This window comes from Saccopteryx leptura, chromosome 2 (genome assembly GCF_036850995.1).
Source record: "Saccopteryx leptura isolate mSacLep1 chromosome 2, mSacLep1_pri_phased_curated, whole genome shotgun sequence".
Lineage (NCBI taxonomy): Eukaryota > Metazoa > Chordata > Mammalia > Chiroptera > Emballonuridae > Saccopteryx > Saccopteryx leptura.
In genome coordinates, this window is record NC_089504.1 from 146,832,198 (window position 1) to 146,850,725 (window position 18,528).

The 18,528-nt window shown below is 41.6% G+C and overlaps 1 protein-coding gene and 1 non-coding gene across 4 annotated transcripts in view; one reads left to right on the forward strand and one right to left on the reverse strand.

Moving 5' to 3' along the window:
• Positions 1-18,528, forward strand: part of ANO6 (anoctamin 6) — a 215,313-nt gene that overhangs the window by 156,053 nt on the left and 40,732 nt on the right. For all 3 annotated transcript variants that reach the window (XM_066369015.1, XM_066369016.1, XM_066369017.1), the window contains 4 exons: positions 214-348; positions 3,565-3,670; positions 7,687-7,747; positions 17,390-17,532. In XM_066369015.1, coding sequence (XP_066225112.1) covers positions 214-348; positions 3,565-3,670; positions 7,687-7,747; positions 17,390-17,532 — 445 coding nt within the window. The remainder of the gene's footprint in view (positions 1-213; positions 349-3,564; positions 3,671-7,686; positions 7,748-17,389; positions 17,533-18,528) is intronic.
• On the reverse strand, positions 10,101-10,176 carry TRNAA-AGC (transfer RNA alanine (anticodon AGC)). The gene has a single exon. It is a non-coding gene; the product is annotated as a tRNA-Ala (tRNA).

Consider the following 18,528-nt stretch of genomic DNA (forward strand, 5'->3'; position numbering starts at 1 on the left):
TCCCAACCCCTGGTAACCAGTTCTCTCATATGTAAACTACTTTTTGGTTTATATTGGAATTTGGGGTCTGCTATGAGCATGAGTGTGTTTCTAGTGTGAATTGAGTCAGATATTCGAGCTTAAAGGCTTCTCTTATTTAAAATCAGAAATTCATATGAAGATGAAGCTATGAAATGATTATCTGTGTCCTCTAAAAGTATTTTCTATCTTCAGGAAATACTATGGAGAGAAGATTGGAATCTATTTTGCTTGGCTGGGCTATTACACTAAGATGCTCCTCCTGGCAGCGGTAGTGGGCGTGGTTTGCTTTCTCTATGGCTATATCAATCGAAATAACTGCACATGGAGGTAAGCCTTGTTTATTCCTTGTTACCGTGCTGAAAGCTTTTGAGACATAAAATTATTTTTAGAGTCTTAGGTTTTTTAGTAATAGAAGACTCATCGCAGAACAGTTACTGCTTTGGGTGATGTATCCCTTATGTTCTGAGTGAAATAATTAAATGGAGTGGACATTATTTCCTTAGATAATGCAGTCCAGTCTCTGACAGGAATATTATCCCTAGGAAGCCCTTCAATATTTTAAGACAATACTTTGTTTGAAAAAGAAAGGAGGTCTGGAGGGACGATCATCCTTGAACCTCTGGCCTCCGGAGGAATGCTCTACTTAGCCCTATAGATGTGGGACAATTACAGCTCTGATTTCTTCAAAGTTTCAATAACAAAACTGGTAAAGTTGGTATTTCTATGCTTTTAGAAATTATTTCTTAATATATATTAGGAAACACATACTTAAAAACTTAAGTAAACAGTACTTTTGTTTTCGTTTTACTTTTTAAAAATTAGCTTTTTCAAAGATGGGGCGGGGGGGAATGAGTGATAAAGAAAGAGCGTGTGCTTGGTGTTGGAATTCTGACACCAGCTGCACTGTCTAAAGAAAACTACCTGTGTGCCAGGACACTGAGTTTTACCCTCACTCTTCTGAATTATGTTGTTATGCTTCTGCTTTTGGTGCTCTCAACCTTCAGAAGAGATGCAACACTAACCCAAGTATTTTCTTTTGATCATCTGGCTTGTATCCAGATGTGACAGCCAGATCAAAATTTCTGCACACCAGCAATGAGCAGACCAGATTTTTCTGGCTCCCCAGGAAGGATGTTTCCATGGCAGACATGATGTATAGGCATAATTACCCATTCTGTTTAACAGAGGATGCTGAGTGTTTTGTACCCTCCATGGCTTCTTAGCTAAAAAGCTGAGATGGAATAAGCCTTGTAATACAGCATTCTGTCTACTAGTTTGCGGTATATTCAAGAATTCAAATGCTTATCTTTACCTAAGAAATGAAATAAAGAAAGAAAGAAAGCTTCAGATAGTCTTTGAAGTACAGACTTCTCTTTACAGAAAAAGCTTGGCACCAATGGATAAATATTGATACTCTTTGCCTAATATGTCTTTGGCTTCTCCATTGTTTTGTGTATTTTTCTAGCTCCATTTCCCCCAATAAAAGGCATCTTAAAAAGCATACTTTCAAAGTGCAAAGGTATATTTTTATTGAGTTTTTGAATGGTGGTTGTAGACAGTATTCTTATAGAGATGTAGCTGTTTTTCCTCAAATACCCCTTAGGTTGCTGTAAATTAATTCTGCCATTGTTCTTATTACTTATATAGAGGAATAAACTTTCTGAGACCTTTACCCAGACATTCTAAAAGTGCTCCCTATGCCCATTTGTAACTGACTTATTTGTAAGACCAACTAATTTCACACTCCAGCCCATTCACGTAAAAGTCCCTCTGAGGCCCTGGCCGGTTGGCTCAGTGGTAGAGCGTCGGCCTGGCGTGCAGGAGTCCCGAGTTTGATTCCCGGCCAGGGCACACAGGAGAAGCACCCATCTGCTTCTCCACCCCTCCCCCTCTCCTTCCTCTCTTGTCTCTCTCTTCCTCTCCCGCAGCCGGGGCTCCATTGGAGCGAGGTTGGCCCAGGTGCTGAGGATGGCTCTGTGGCCTCTACCTTAGGCGCTGGAATGGCTCTGGATGCAACAGAGCAATGCCCTGAATGGGCAGAGCATCGCCCCTGGTGGGCGTGCCGGGTGGATCCCGGTCGGGCGCATGCGGGAGTCTGTCTGACTGCCTCCCTGCTTCCAACTTCAGGAAAAAAAAAAAAGTCCGTCTGAATGGCATCTCTTAGAGGGAGCAGAGTGTATCCTGTTGTTAGTTTGTTGGGTTTTTCTTATTAATTTTTAGCAGTTCTTTAAATACTCTGGTGAAATGTCCTTTGTCATTTTTTATGTGTTATAAAACTTCCACCAGTTTGCAGTTAATTCTTTTCTTCCCTCCCTTTATGGTATATATTGATGAAGTTTTCACTTTTGAAAGATTTTGAATTTGTCAATATTTTTCTTTATGTTTTATGCCTTTTGATTTCTTATCTATGGAATCTCTTGTTACCCCAATGTTATCTGAATATCCTCTTTTTTGTTGTTGTTCTAATGATTTGGTGCTGTTGCATTCTCATTTGCCACCTAGAATAATTTGTATGTGCCACCTAGAATAAATTGTAGGCTTTGGGAGTTCAATTTCACATTTTTCCACATGGATATTCCATTGCGGCAGCCCCATTTATGAAATGTCAGTCTCACCTACTGGTTTGCTGGGCCAGCCCTTTCTTAAATCAGTTTCTGTACTTGTTTATGTCTTTCTGAACTCTATTTTGTTTTCTTGGTCAGTTTTTCTTAACCTATGCCAATAGCATCTTGTTTTTTTAGGGTGTTTTAAATCTTCCAAGCCTTTTGGTCTTCTAATTGAATCCCGTCAATGGGGGAGAATCCGCTCAAATGGGGGAGAAATTACATCTTTAAGGATTGATTTTTCCAAACTACAAACATGATAATCTAGCTGCTTACATAGGATTCACTATGTGTATTTCCCTCTGTCAGAACAGTTTTATAATTTTCTCCATATAAATCTTATACCTCTTGTGTTCAATTTATTCTTTGGCTCTTTATATTTTTTAAACTATTGAAAAAAGGTATTTAAAAAAATTCCTAATTGTTGCAGGTCTGTAGGGGCACAATTCCTTTTGCAACCCTAGGCATATTTTGCATATTAATTTTGTGTCCTGCAAACTTACTAAACTCACCTATTCCCATTACTTATCTGTAGATTCTACTGAGTCGTCTCTACAGACAACCATATGATCTGTTAGCAAAAGCATGGGTTATCTTCCTTCCTGACCAATCCTCCCATCTTTGTTTTTCTTAACTTACCATGTGGAACATGACCTCAACTAAGAAGTGGCAGTAGAAAAAACCAGTGTCTTCTTTCAGATCTATAGGAAATACTTTCAGCATTTTACCACTAAGTATAATGTTTTTTACATGATTTATGTAACAAGCCTTTATCAATGAGGTTAATGAAGTTCATTTTCAGTCTTAGTTTTATAAGAATTTAGTTTAGTTTTGTTCTCTTATGACAAATGGATATTGGATTTTTATCATCCTGCTAGAAATGAAGTCCTCCTTCCTATTCATTACATGTTTTAAATTAAACATTTTTTCTTTTCTTTAGCAAAGAAGTTTGTGATCCTAAAATTGGCGGTGAGATCATAATGTGTCCACAGTGTGATAAAATTTGTCCATTCTGGAAACTCAATATTACTTGCGAGTCCTCACAGGTAATTTTTGTTATTCTAAACATTTTCCAATGAATGATATTTTTTCTTCTAATAATTTTAGTACTACATAGAAATTATATTTTTTTCTCTGAGGAATTCAGAAAGGTTAGATACTAGCCCTTTATTCTGAAACATAGGTGTGGGATACATGCGTTTATTCCTCTTTTACAATTAATAAATTGGGATTAAAAGCCTTATCTAAAATATCCTACAAGGTCAGTGAGGAACTATGAAAAAGTGAAACTATTGGAGCATTTCAAGTAATCAAAGCAGAAATCTCAAATTTGGCTTATCTCATGAATACTATTTAATAGATTTACTAGTATAAGTATTTTCCTTAATTCAAGTGAGTAAAAACCTGAAATTTTTACCTGCATTTTCCTACTTTTAAAGTATGCTGAAACTATGTTTGGGTCTTTAAAGACTTTCCTGGTCAGATTTAGACTGTATCTGTAAATATGCATGAAAATAGTTTTGTATATAAATGACAACAGATACTCACTTTGTCTCAAACCACTCCCACAAAACACATCTGGTTCCCCTTATACGTGTAGCTGGTCTTGAGCTGTATGACATCTCAAAATCCAGGAGGTTTAGGACAAACATGGAGATTGTAGGGAGCTTTTATTAAAAGGCATGTGAGAAACTCCAAATGGTAAGAAAGATGGTCAGCTTATGTTGGAGAATTTTCCTGACAACTTTGACATGTTATTTCCCTTACTGTGATCTTTCCTCTGTTCCCTTGTTCTGCCAGGAAAGTTTAGGAATCTTTATATGTCCTCAGAATATTCTGATCTACTCCATATGAGTCTTATTTTAACTGAATACAGTACATTACTACTGTAGTGCTGTCACTTTATATTTTACACTTTGCAAAGTCTTGTACTTATCACTTTTGACACATACAACTGAACAGGTATTATCTCCATTTTACACATTAAAACACTGAGGATCTGAGAGATTAAATAGTTTGCTCAAGGTCACCTGCCTGTTAACTAACAAAGCCAGAAACTGACAGTGAATCAGATCTCCTGCCATTACCCTGTTCCTCACCAGCTGACAGAAGTACGAGGCACTTCACTCTCAATTGAGCTCTATGTCTGAAAAATTATTCCACCAGTTACGTAGTTAAGATGATTACAAAGTACTGTCAACACATGGATTTTTACACTTAATTTGTGAATTAGAATAGATTTCATTGCCCACCTCCCAAACCAACACAAGTTCTAGAGTGCAAATATCTGTCATAGACAACACAAAGTAAAAGACTTGAAGCTGCCCTCCAGTGATATTAACTCTTAAAGGTCAGGAGTTAGGGTGTGTCCCCAGGTGCTGGAGTGAAGGCATATGTCAACAATAATACTATAGGCAGATTTTGCTCCACAAAGTACAATGATACATTTTGTTTTCCTTAAGAATTTCTCTTTAACACACCCCACTCCCATCTCTTTTCTCATTTTTTTCTGCTCTACTTATCCATCCTTCAACACGTGACTTTCAGATATAGCCCTGTGTACATATTTTTTTCCTCGTTTTGGAAAAAATGAGTCATTCGGTTCAGTTTCCTGGAGGATCCCTTGAGCCTTGTCAGAGTGATTCACAAAGAGAAGGAAATACATATATGTATAAAATAAATAAGTAAAAGAATGGAATGAAAAATAAGTTTAGAAAAGAGAGCTTTTTTTATGCTTTCCTTTTTGTTGGTTGATTCAATTATTTATTTATACATTTATTTATATATTATTTCTACCTTTTTTTGTAAAGATGGAATATTCACTAATTGACGTGTATGCTAAAATGAGTTAATAGAATACTAGTAGAAATATAAAATCAGGATCAAGGAAATGAAGAAATAGTCATGGAAATAATCAGGATTAATATTGTTTTTGTGACTGAGAATTAAATAAAGTTCTCAGCTTTTTGGCTGGCAAGATAAAAGGGAAATGTGATAAATTATGATATATTGTCTTAGAAATAGCTATCAAATTTTGATTTTCATTCTTTTTCAGGAGAAAGCATAACAAATTATCACTTTTCTAGATTCTGATTTTCTAGATTTGTGCCTGCATGCACAGCTCTCTCTCTGTTTCCTGTTCATGTGACTGAAGCAGTATGCTGACTTCGCACCTGCTACTGGCTTTCCCTCTGCGCCATTCTGTCCAGCAAGCTGAGCCAGGCTTCTTACCAAGAAAGCCCCTTAGCTTCTCCCCTACTTCCTGCTTCCATGTCACTATGGGTCACTTAGAGCAGAGAGACTAGCCATCTCATTCTCTCTCTTGGGTTCTTGATTCTCACCCACGTGGCAAAAATAGTAATTTTATCCAAGCCACCTAACTACTTCTCATAGGAGTGCAAGGCACATCCCTTGTCATGAACCAGGCAACTGGTGTGATCTTAGCATCAGCAGTAAACCTGCCTTTTCTTGATGCTCCTTTTTATTTTCTCTTGCACTGGCAGATGTGCTTCCATTGGCTTTTTTCAACACGGTAGGGTGAAGAATTCATAGGGGTTTTCCTTCTAGAGTGAGTGGGCAGAGGTGTTAGAGCAAATAGGGAGGTATCAGATAGAAAGAGGTTTGCACTGATTCCTAAAAGAGAAGTAACATCGGACAGAAGTTTCAGTAGTAGCGTGATAATACGCAGAACTATTTTTTATAATTTTTTTTCTTATAATAATTTTCAATGAGAGATAAGGCGCATAACATTAAAACTTGGAGAAGATGGACCCATAAGAGTCGAAGCTAAAAGATTTGAAATGTGTGGTGCATGGAATCCAAGAACTAGCAGAGGAGGTGGAAAGCTTCATTCCCCAGGGCACTCACTCACTTGTTAACCGTCTTCCTGGAGTGGGAGTCTTTGAGAGGAGTAATTGGATGGCAGCAATTTGGGATTGTGCTTTCTGATCAGGGTCTGTAAGGATGATTGAGGGGCATCTGCTTTGGAAAACAGATGTTTCAGTAGAGGGTTAGGTAGATAATCTCTTATGAAAATAACAACTAATGTTTTTACATTGATGAAAATTTACCCATTTTACATCAGTATAAAGGGCAACCCACAAATTACCTAAAACAAAGTAGAATTTTCCTTAGAAGCAGCTTTGAAACTTCTTTTAGCATTTGAAAAGCTTGCTTTGGTTTTGTCTTTACCTAGAGCTTTTCTTCTGCTCTGTTTTCTTTACTTTTCATATGATCCATCATAACATTGATATTATATATGTTTGCCACTGTTTCCATTAACATTACATATTTTTAGGAGTTGTAAAAAAGCTCATTAATGAAAAATTAGTAACTAACTGGAATGATTTTCCAGAAATTCATAGAGGGAGATAGGCTATTTATATACTACTAGCAGAAAGATGAAACAACAGAACTAGGGAATAGAGCCTTCTTTGCACAGGTATGTCATTTCTTCATTCATGGCCATTATACCCTTTGCAATGTCAGCAAAAGCTCCCTTGCCTCCTTGTTCTAATGCAAGCTTCTGTCTGTGATGGTAGAAAAGTTGTCACTGGGTTTGAGAAAACAGGTCTTATGAGGGAGAGCCATCTCAGAATATACCAGCTTTGTACTTAACAAGGAAAGCAGGGGATCAGGAACTTATCCTCTGACCAGGGTGGGATGATGACAAGCTGCAAATCATAATCTAAAAGTTATTTGGAATTCATTGTGCTCTTAGGACCATACTACTTCCTCAAATGACTGCTCATAAATGAGGCCATTATTCAAAAGCCTGATAGAGGCTTTAAATGGAGCAGATCTTAGCAGCTATGCCTATTTCTTTATCATGACATGAAAAGATTCCACTGTGAAATGCACTTGTAAATACAGCAAAGGCTGTTTGCTTCCAAAAGACTGAGAAATCCCATCTATAAGTATTCAGTGCATATAGTGATTGTTAAACTAGGTTTTGGCTTTAAAAAGAAATTCAGACCATATAATCCAAAAAGCATTGAATATTTGATGAATTCTAATAAGTGGAGAACAGGATTAACTTATATGTTGTTATTGTATTTTCCAGAAATTGTGCATCTTTGACAGTTTTGGAACCCTGGTCTTTGCAGTATTTATGGGAGTATGGGGTAAGTTGACTTTCTTCTTTTTTTCCAGTTTACTTTTGCCTCTTAACATAAAAAAAAAAAAAGAAATGAAAGAAGACCTACGATCACACAAGTACCACCTGATTTAATGGCATTGTACAGTTTTATATAAGCGTCAAGGTAACCCACCTCGGATTCTCCAAGCTTCAGCTCCCCTAGAACTTCATTTAGAACTCTTAAAGGCCATTGTATCAGTTAACTGCAGACTGCCTCAAAATGTAGTGGCTTAAAACACACGTTTATTATTCTCATGATTCTTTGGGTCACTGAGAAATTCTTCAGGCCTGGCTGGCTCAGCTGATGTCTGTCGAGCTGGCAGACACACTAGGCTACCTGGGCTGGCGGTCGCCAGGTTGATTGGTATAATGGAGCTAGCTGGGATAGGTCCTTGCTCCATGCTGTCTCTCTTCCTCCAAGAGGCCAGCCCAGGATTCTTCCCATGGCAGCTTTAAAGTTCCAAAAAGAGGCAAGAGAGGACAAGCCTTAATGCATACACTTTTTTAAGCCTATGGTTGCATCAAGTTTGCAAATGTCCCATCAACCAAAGCAAGTGATGGCCAGGCCAACAACAGAGTGAGGAGGTGGGAGGAGTACCCAAGGGTTTGGATGGAGGGAGGCATGGTTTGTTCAGAACCATTATTGTAACAGTCCCACAGCTTGTCAACCACCCTGACTTTCATGAGGTTGGGATTCAGGGGAAGCTCCAACATAGGGATTCCAGGTAAGCTTTCTTCTTTATCCACTTCCGTGGGTGAGTATTTAAAAGTATGTGCTATCTTGTAATAATATTATCACCTCCTACTTAATAAATCGAAGAAACACTATTCTAAAAAATATAATTTTATATAGAAGCTTTAATGTTGCATTATATTATTTACTTTGAATAGCAACATTAATGAGCAATTATTTTCTTTAAATGCAGACTGACATGTTTAATTGATGTAAATGTTCTACCATAGAAGAAAAACAAGATCATTTTCAAAGACAAACACATACTTAATCTCATTGTGTAAATCAAGAGGAAAGTAGAGTTCGGGTAATAGAGAGGTGGGGGCAGACACAGAGCCAAGTCTCATTCCTAAGACGATGCCATGAAACCCATGAGTAACAGAAACAGCTCTGTACAGGCCTCCTGGGCGGGGCTTCTGCAGCGGGTTGTGCCTCTGAGGGGTCACCATATGGGTCTCAGAACAGACAGTATTTTTGGACACTTAAAGATACTGGTTGCCACTCCTGGATTAACCAGACTACAAAGGGGCTAAATTTACCTAAAAAGTTACATTGTCCTTCAGACACGTAGTATGTTTTGGCTGAAAACTAAACACTGCCTAATTTTGGAGTCATAGAAGAGTGAAGATCAAATTCATGTATTAAGATCCTCTGAGCCCTGGCTTGTTGGCTCAGCAGTAGAGCGTCAACCCGTCATGTGGAAGTCCCGGGTTCGCTTCCCGGTCAGGGAACACAGGAGATGCGCCCATCTGCTTCTCCACCCTTCCCCCTCTCCTTTCTCTCGCTTTCTTCCCCTCCCACAACCAAGGCTCCATTGGAGCAAAGTTGGGCCGGGTGCTGAGGATGGCTCCATGGCCGCCATTGTAATGGAGCAACGCCCCAGATGGGCAGAGCATCGCCCCTGGTGGGTTTGCTGGGTGGATCCCAGTCAGACACATGCAGGAGTCTGTCTCTCTGCCTCCTGCTTCTCCTGCTTCTCACTTCAAAAAAATACAAATAAAGAAAAAAATCCTCTGTACTCCTCCTCCACTGTAAAATACATCATTATTTTCTCCCAGTGAGAGCACAGGTGCCGCACATAGGGGTGGTGGGCACTTTTAATTCTTGTCTAACCCTTAGTCTCAGCATTGATTCATAATATATATAATTCTGGCACATCCATTGAACTCCATATACTAATGGATGCTGATAGCCCTAATTTAAAAAGACATCTTAAATAAAGCTATAGATATATATAGAATATATATATAAATTCTGGCACTGGAAAGACAAACCTCAGATTTTTTTTTTTTTTTTTTTCATTTTTCTGAAGCTGGAAACGGGGAGAGACAGTCAGACAGACTCCCGCATGCGCCCGACCAGGATCCACCCGGCACGCCCACCAGGGGGCGACGCTCTGCCCACCAGGGGGCGATGCTCTGCCCATCCTGGGCGTCGCCATATTGCGACCAGAGCCACTCTAGCGCCTGAGGCAGAGGCCAAGGAGCCATCCCCAGCGCCCGGGCCATCTTTGCTCCAATGGAGCCTTGGCTGCGGGAGGGGAAGAGAGAGACAGAGAGGAAAGCGCAGCGGAGGGGTGGAGAAGCAAATGGGCGCTTCTCCAGTGTGCCCTGGCCGGGAATCGAACCCGGGTCCTCCGCATGCTAGGCCGACGCTCTACCACTGAGCCAACCGGCCAGGGCAAACCTCAGATTTTTTAATAGAATATATACAGTGTGTCCGTAAAGTCATGGTGCACTCTCCCAGTTTCATACCAATTCAGTGCAGTTCGATGTGGGTTCATGCACAGATTTTTTTAGGGCTCCTTAGGTAGCTATCCCATATAGCCTCTACAGACTTGTCACTGACTGATGGCCTACCAGAACGGGGTTTCTCCACCAAACTGCCGGTTTCCTTCAACTGCTTATCCCACCGAGTCATGTTATTCCTATGTGGTGGCGCTTCGTTATAAATGTGCCGATAATTCACGTTGCACTTTGGTCACAGATTTGAATTTAGCGAGCCACAGAACACACTGAACTTTCCTCTGTACCGTCCACATCTTGACTGGCATGGCTGTGGGCTGCTCCGCTGTATACACAGTGTTACATTATCATCTGTGCATGCGCACATGCTGCCACATCATCCTACAGAAACTGGGAGGGTTTTCCTTTTATTTGGTGCAGATTTCACATTTCTATTGTCTTTTGTTGCTTTCCTGTTTCCAGTCAAAAGTGCACCATGACTTTACAGACACACTGTATAAATTCTGGCACTGGAAAGACAAACCTCAGATTTCCTAGCTTACCTTGATTTCCATGATCATTAACTATACTAAGTTTATAGAACTGACTTAAGCATATTGAGCTACTAATTTTATTTTATCAAGTTTTAGAATACAGAAAACATTTTAGCCCTGCCTGCAACACCACATGTGTGTCTTTAAGGATATGTGTGCCTGATGATGTGTTTGTTTTAAGTGCCTTCTATTGCTTTTCTTGTTACCTCTGCCTTATAAGAACGACTGCTGTGAACCTCATTACAGACAGCCTGAAATTGTAGTACTGAAGAGGCAGGAGGATCATGTGAAGTTTCATCATCATATTCCTGTAGCATCTATTTTGTGCCCAGATGTATTTGGCACATAGAGATTTTCCTGTTCCCTAGGAGTTATACAAATTGAGTGTAGAAAACCTTTTATAATAAGTATAGTACAAATCCTATACTTACCTTTGTTCTTCTAGACCAAGCCAGCCCTCCCATTCATACTGATTCATAGAGGCCTGAACACCAACCCCTGGTTACAGTCAAGGTCTTAACGTATCCCCCACTCCCCATTCCTTGTCATTGCTTACCTGCTTCTATCTGATTCTCCCTGGCTCCAGGCTCTTGGGGCATGAGTACAATTTTTCATTTTCACCATTGGGTTCTAGTCTAGACCTAGTGATTTTCAGAAGAACACCGGACACCCGGCTCCTAAAGGGTCCCGGGAACTGAGAAGCCATTCCCCTAACCAGCGGCTTTGGGGGAGTCGGGAAACGGCTCCAGCAGCTGAGATCCAGAGTGGTGCTGCTCCGGCGGGTCTCCATCAGCAGAATAGCACTGCTCTTGCAGCCGCCTTTGCTCTGTTCAGCCTTGCTTCTGCACCAAGTGACACACGCAGCCGTGTGAGGAGCATTTTAAAAATTGTATCTGGAACTCTAGCTGCAAAAAAAATCTGTGAGAAATGTAGTTTCACCTTGCAGTCTTTCATTCAGAAAGTTGGAATAAAGGCTAACCGAGCTCGTCTACCTTACCTGCCTCTATGAGTAAAAAGGTCTGAAGTTTTCAAGGCCTGTTAAAATGTCCCAGCCCTTCAGCAGCAAACTTTTTTTAACTTTCTGTTTTTAATTAAAAAAAAATGTTTAGCCTGACCTGTGGTGGCGCACTGGGTAAAGCATTGACCTGGAATGCTGAGGTTGCTGGTTCGAAACCCCGGGCTTGCCTGGTCAAGGCACATATGGGAGTTGATGCTTCCTGCTCCTCCCTCTGTTCTCTCTATCTCTTTCCTCTCTCTCTCTAATAAAAATGAATAAATTTTAAAAAAATCAGTAAACAAAAATTTCTGAATGATGCTTTAAAAAAATGTTTAATTACAGTTGATATAGAATATTATCTATATTCATTTCAGGTGTACAACATAGCAATTAGACATTTAAATTATGCAGTGATCACCCCAATAAGTCTAGTACCCATCTGACACTATACATAGTTATTATAATATTATTGACTATATTCCCTCAGTGCAAACTCTTATAGCAACCAGCGCACTCCCATCCACCACGGGTGTTCCTCTTGTCCTCACATATTGCTGGACCTAACACCATCAATGCTTTAGTGATCCGAACACCTTTTACTTCTCTATCTGATGCATACTTTTTCTAAATGTCATAATATCGTGATCAAGAAGACAAGCTGTTCCTGATTCCCAAGTCCTGGGCAGCCTTCCCTCTTCTTGTATGTTGATGTAAGAGTCCTAACTGTGTCTCTCTAATCAACTAGAGCTTCATGGTGGGTGGTTTGCCGGAGAACATAAGTGTCGTGCCTTCCACTGGAGTTCTACCAGTTGTTTTATTGCAGGGAGAGAGCTAAATGTATAGAACAGGAGGTCCCTGTATGACATGCATGGTGAGCGCCGGTTCTGGTGCCCTCGATCAGAGATGCAGGGCACTGCAAGTCATCAGGAACAGGGAGGGCCCAGGAGTACTCCAAAATGTTGGGTGATTATATCAGGTTACCAGTGTCTTCCATGAACCCTGCAAATCCTCAGTTGTGTGCAAGGAAGAACTGGGAAAACTCCCACCCATTCCTGCAACACTCCAGGTTTTTGCCTTCAAGGTTCAGGATTTGCTAAGGACCTGTTCTTTTCTACCAGGTCACTTCTTGCTTGTATGGCAGTCCTGTCACTTCCTGGGCAGAACAGTACCTACAGTTCATGACTGAGGAAACAGCAGCCTTTTACCGCTTATGTTCCAGTGCAGGGAGGACAAGGGATAGTACCCACCCTTCCTTTATAGTGCCGATTAGAATTGCTTATGTTGCTTTTTGTGAGAAAAAATAAGCTTTCTTTTTGTAAACCATCTCTTGCTGATACTGTTGCTAGATCATCAGTAAATGGATGACTCTTACACTCCCATTTTAAAGATGAGGAAAATGACAGGGAGATGAAGCAAATTACTTAAGTCCCCTAAGACAAGAAGTGACAAGCCCCGAGGAAGAGCTCTGCAAGTAACTTGGCTGTCATCGCCTTCAGATCAGTGACAACTGCAGCGTCTAGTAATAAAGTTGTGGGAAGCTTTTAAAAAAGAGGCATAAATATGTCCTTGATTGATGTAATAGCACTGTTTTGTCTGGGGCTTTGAGTCATAGGAATGAACTAGAAAAGTTGGTTCCATGTCTTAGGCTCTACCTCACCTGACCCAGGGGTAAAAGGAAGAAGGAGGCACGAGACTGACAGCCTCTTCGTGCCAGCCTTGTGAGATGTTTGTTTCATCCAAGCCTGCCTCTAGGTGTCAAAGTGAGCAGGACTTGAATGTTTTTAATCACAATTTTCTATACAAATAGATATGGTTAAAAATAATTCATCAAAGTAAGCTGCTTTTTTTATAAAATGAGAGGTAACTTTAATTTGCAGAGAAGGAAATAAGGGATTTTCTACATTTCTGAAAAAGGGACATCGAAAACATCTGCATGTCTAATAGATTAAAATTGCAAAATTTAGAGGAATTATTATAATAACCCAAGGAAGATGTCTAGAGTGGCTCTTTAGAGGGCTGTTTTTCAGTAGGCTGGGTTCAATAAAGACGCCGTAATGGGGCGGACACCGTCTTGTTGTATCGGAACAGCGAGAGAAGATGTCTTGCCACACAATCAATCAGTTAGCCAAATTAAGCAATTAGGAGTCTTTAATTAGCCAGCTACAGGGACCACATGGAAACCTAAGTCATAGCAAGTCAATGCAGCCCTGACTGCATTTTTGAGTTAGGTTTTATAGGGAGAATTACGTACTGATTGAGGAATGGGGGAGGGGAGAAAGTATAACAGTAAAACAAAGCAGTGAAGCAAGCTTTCTTACAACGTTTATAGGGTTAATTCAGGGAGAAACAGTCTGAGAACACCTGCGACTTTGCAAAGCTAGTCCAAGGCCACAGTCTGGGAAACCCAGCCTAAAGGCCAATAGGGATTAACTTACTTTCAAAGTAAGTTCTGCTAAAAGTCTCTTTGTCTTAGAGAAAGTACATTTGCCAAACATTATTTATGTTAAGAGCCTTTCTTTTCCACACTCCAGTCTCTCCACCCATAGTTTCTTTCCTTGAGTTGGACAGGGCCAGAATGCACTGGTGCGAGGTCATAGTGTTTCAAGTGAGTTGTGAGGCAGGTCAGACACATGATCATTCCTTCAGTCTGTCTACCTGAAAACGTCTACGGCCATACCACCCTGAACGCGCCCGATCTCATCTGATCTCGGAAGCTAAGCAGGGTCGGGCCTGGTTAGTACTTGGATGGGATACCTGAAATCCTCCCAGCAGTCGGGGCTAGAGCTCATGACTTCCCAGTTAACTGTCACATTCTCCATAGTTTGTTCTTCATTTCAGCTTACCCAGACCTGCTGCTAGGTATAGAGTGAACTGAGGGCCCAAGTGGATGGGTGTTGCAGAGAATGATGGAAAGTGGATGGTCATGTGCAGGGGAGCAGCTGGAGCCCTCCGGGCCCTCTGTGTGGGAGAGCCCATCCTTCAGGGGTCTCAGGTGGTGGGGGTTCTCCAGTTTCTGGATTGGCTTCCTACGGTTCATTCATTGCCAGCCAATGTTTGTTCTATGCCTGCTTGTTCTCGTGCTTCGGCATGAACAAAACAAGATTCCTGCCCTCATGAAGGTGGCACTCTAGTGGGCATGATAAACCATAAATGTAGAAGCAGATATAGGTAGAGATCATGCGTGCTGCCTGTTTGGAAGCGCAGAAGTCGCGATCAGCATAGGGAATAAGCCCTTGTTGAGAGAATGTGCACTGTTGCTGGGCAGATTTCATAGTTTAGATGGGCGATGGAGTAGAAAGAATCTCAGGGGTGGAGAGGACATGCAGTCCTGCAGTAGACTTCTCAGGTAAACCAGCAGGGGTCAGGTGGGAAGTAGGACCAGCCAGTCACAGCTTGATCCACATAGTTAGCTAGTGTTCTCAAGACTTTCATCCCGTTGATATATTTTCTCCTTTGGGAACAAGAACACAGATGGCTGGGCAGTTACAATGGGATTTTTGGCATTTCAGTAACCAGAGTGTCAGGAAATGATACCCAAGGGCTTTGGAGATTTCACTTTCCAATGTTAACTCATGCTGTTGTGCAGGGAGATGGGATTTGGTGGACCATTAGGCCATTGCCTGTGCTCCCTGTTAGGACCAACAGATTACAAGGTAAATTACAACTTGGTAGCAGGGGAAGGGGAGGCATCATTCCTATTTAAAGAGGTTAGGAGGCCTTACATAACTCTTGCCCTGGGCTTCCAAGCTTCATAAAGGAAACAAGCTTTTTTCCAGCTCTCCAGCTAAGTCAGAGACAAGTAGTGGTCTTCCCTCCCTACTAACTAAGCTCTATGCCTCCATTAACAATAGCACCCATAGCAAAAGGCTGGGCTGCATCTCTACCCCTGGTGAACATTCCAGTAGCCACAGCAGTGGCCACCAAGGGCTGGTGCACCTACAGAGACCCGGTGTGGGAACAGGACAGTTCCTAGCAGTGTGCCTCCGAGGAGTGCCACAGTCAGACACTGGAAAAACCCGCAGTGGTGACAGACAGCTAAGCAAAGAGCTGGTGCCGTGGCACAGAGCCAAGGGAAGACGGGTCACAGACAGGGGCACCAAGGAGCGAGGCTGAGGCTCTGGAGCCAGGGGCGCCTGGGTTTCACCCGACTCCCGCGCCGTGACCTCGGGCTAGCACTGAACCTTCTGTGGCTCTGTGTCTTGGTGTCTGAAATGGGGATGGCAATAACAATGACCTCAGAGGGCTGAGAGGGCCTTTATATAGATATTATGGCGATAAGTTCACAATAACCTGTGAGGTAGGTTCTATTTCCCCCATTTTCCAGAGCACAGAGTCCTTCTATCTCCACCTGGTTGCCCCACCCTGCTTATCACACTGTCTCATTCCCAGACAATTTTCAGTTTCTGGAAAGTACCTGGCTCTCTTCATCTCTCTGCCTTTGCGTACACAGCTCCCTGGGGGAAGGGGAGGGGGGCGGGCGGTGGCCTTAACCTGATCAATTGTAAGTCATCTCAAACCTCATCCTAGTGGTCCCCTCCCCGGGGGGAGCCTTAATTACATGGGGTTACTTTTTTGACTACATATTCTGGCTCTGTATACCCAGAGTACCTTTGCTTACCTTTGTCAAGGACCTCTTTTTTTTTTTTTTTTTTAAGATTTTGTTTATTGATTTTACAGAGAGGGGTGGAGGGAGGAAGTAGTATCAACTCATCACTGCTTCACTTTAGTTGTACATTGTTGCTGGTCATATGTGCCTTGACCGGGCAAGCCCAGGGCTTCAAACCAGCAATTTTGGCATTCCAGGTCGACACTTTATCTGCTGTGCCACCACAGGTCTACTGTAACTATCACTTCACAATAATCCCTATCCACCTAGGTGCCTTTTGAAGTGGAGATTGTGTCTTTTATTCTCTTCTCAGCACATAGTAGGCACTCAAAAAATATAGGTATTTACTGGTGGAATAGTAGTAACTGCAGAATTTCTATCCAGGAAGGGTTTTGTGGTAGCAGTCTGGAAGAAGAGCCTAGGGGATTTACCAGAAACTACATTTAATGTTGGCTTTATTTGGTATTTTAAGTTACAAGTCAAAAACTAATCAAGATTTCTAAAAATTATTTCTATTTTATACAAGATGGAGAAAAGTATCAGTTTTCCATATGGAAGAATATTCTAATTTAAGGGTGTTTGGGTGGTGGTCGAGATTTAGGAACTACGAAAGCATCGCCCCCACCCAGGCCCTTAGGAAGGAAGCGAGGGAGAGGATGTGGGGAGAGCGCTGAAGGATGGACCATGAACTGCTCTGAACTATACTAGGTATCTGTGTTGTGTAGTTGACAATGAAGTGTTGGTAGCAGGTGCTTTAGCAACAGAAGCACTCACGTGCCTTCTGACCACCACGTTATTACCTTCCCCATAAGCTACAGTCTGTTTTCACAAGAGGAAGTATCAACATTTTCTATTTAAATAAACAAACACTTTTTGCTCTTTTAAATATTAATAAATTATATTTATAAATTAGATTAGTTGTTTTGGATAATCAATATTATTTAGTACAGGTTTCTGAAACATCAGTCATCACTGAACACCCACATGAGCCTGTTCTCTCTCTCTCTCTGTTAGTTACTTTGTTTTTGGAGTTTTGGAAGCGGCGCCAGGCAGAACTTGAATATGAATGGGACACTGTTGAGTTACAGCAGGAAGAACAACCCCGGCCAGAATATGAAGCACGGTGTACTCACGTGGTGATAAATGAGATTACTCAGGTAAGGTGGACGTGACTTAGATTCATTTATTTTTACTTTTACTTATTGATTTGAGAGAGAGAGGAAGGGGGAGAGAGAAAGAGGAACATCGATCTGTTCCTATGTATGTTCTAACCAGGGATCAAACTGGCAATCTCTGCACTTTAGGACCAAGCTTTGCAGCCAGAGCTAGATGGCATTTTACCCTACTTATTGTAGGAGTTCTCAACATTGGCTGCCCATTGGGATCACCTGGGGACCTTAGGAAATATTGATGCCTTGGTCCCATCACTATTTACTCTGAGGGTGCTTGCTGGCCTGCAGTGTATTCTGGGCACAGGGATTTTTCTAAAGCTCCTCTGGTGATTCTAATATGCATCCAAGGTGAAGAAGCTGTGTTTAGAGTAGTGGACATGAGAGATAAATGGAGTCCCTTCTTTCATAATAACAGAAAAATGAAGAAGAAAATAGTCCCTGGCCGCTTGGCTCAATGGTAGAGCGTCCACCCGGCGTGCGGGTGTATGTACTGGGTTCAATTCCCGGTCAGAGCACACAGGAGAAGCACCCATCTGTTTCTTTACCTTCCTCCTCTCCCTTCTCTCCCCCTTCTCTCCCCTTTCCTCTCCCCTTTCTCTCTCCCTTTATCTCTCTCTCTCTCTCTCTCTCTCTCTCTCTCTCTCTCCTCCTGTAGCCATGGCTCAGTTTAAGTGCATTGGCCCATGTTGCTGAGGATGGCTCTGTGGAGCCTCGCCTCAGGCGCTAAAAATACCTCAGTTGCAAGCATGGCCCCAGATGGGTAGAGCATTTGCCCCAGACTGAGGTTGCTGGGTGGATCCCAGTCAGGGCCCATGCGGGAGTCTGTTTCTCTATCTCCCCTTCTCTCACTTGGAAAAAAAGAAAAAAGAAAAAGAAGAAAAATAGACTCTAACATAAATGTATAGTGAGTGCTCACTTTACATCACCAATAGGTTCTTCAACTTTAAGCGAAATGACATATAATGAAACCAATTTTACTAT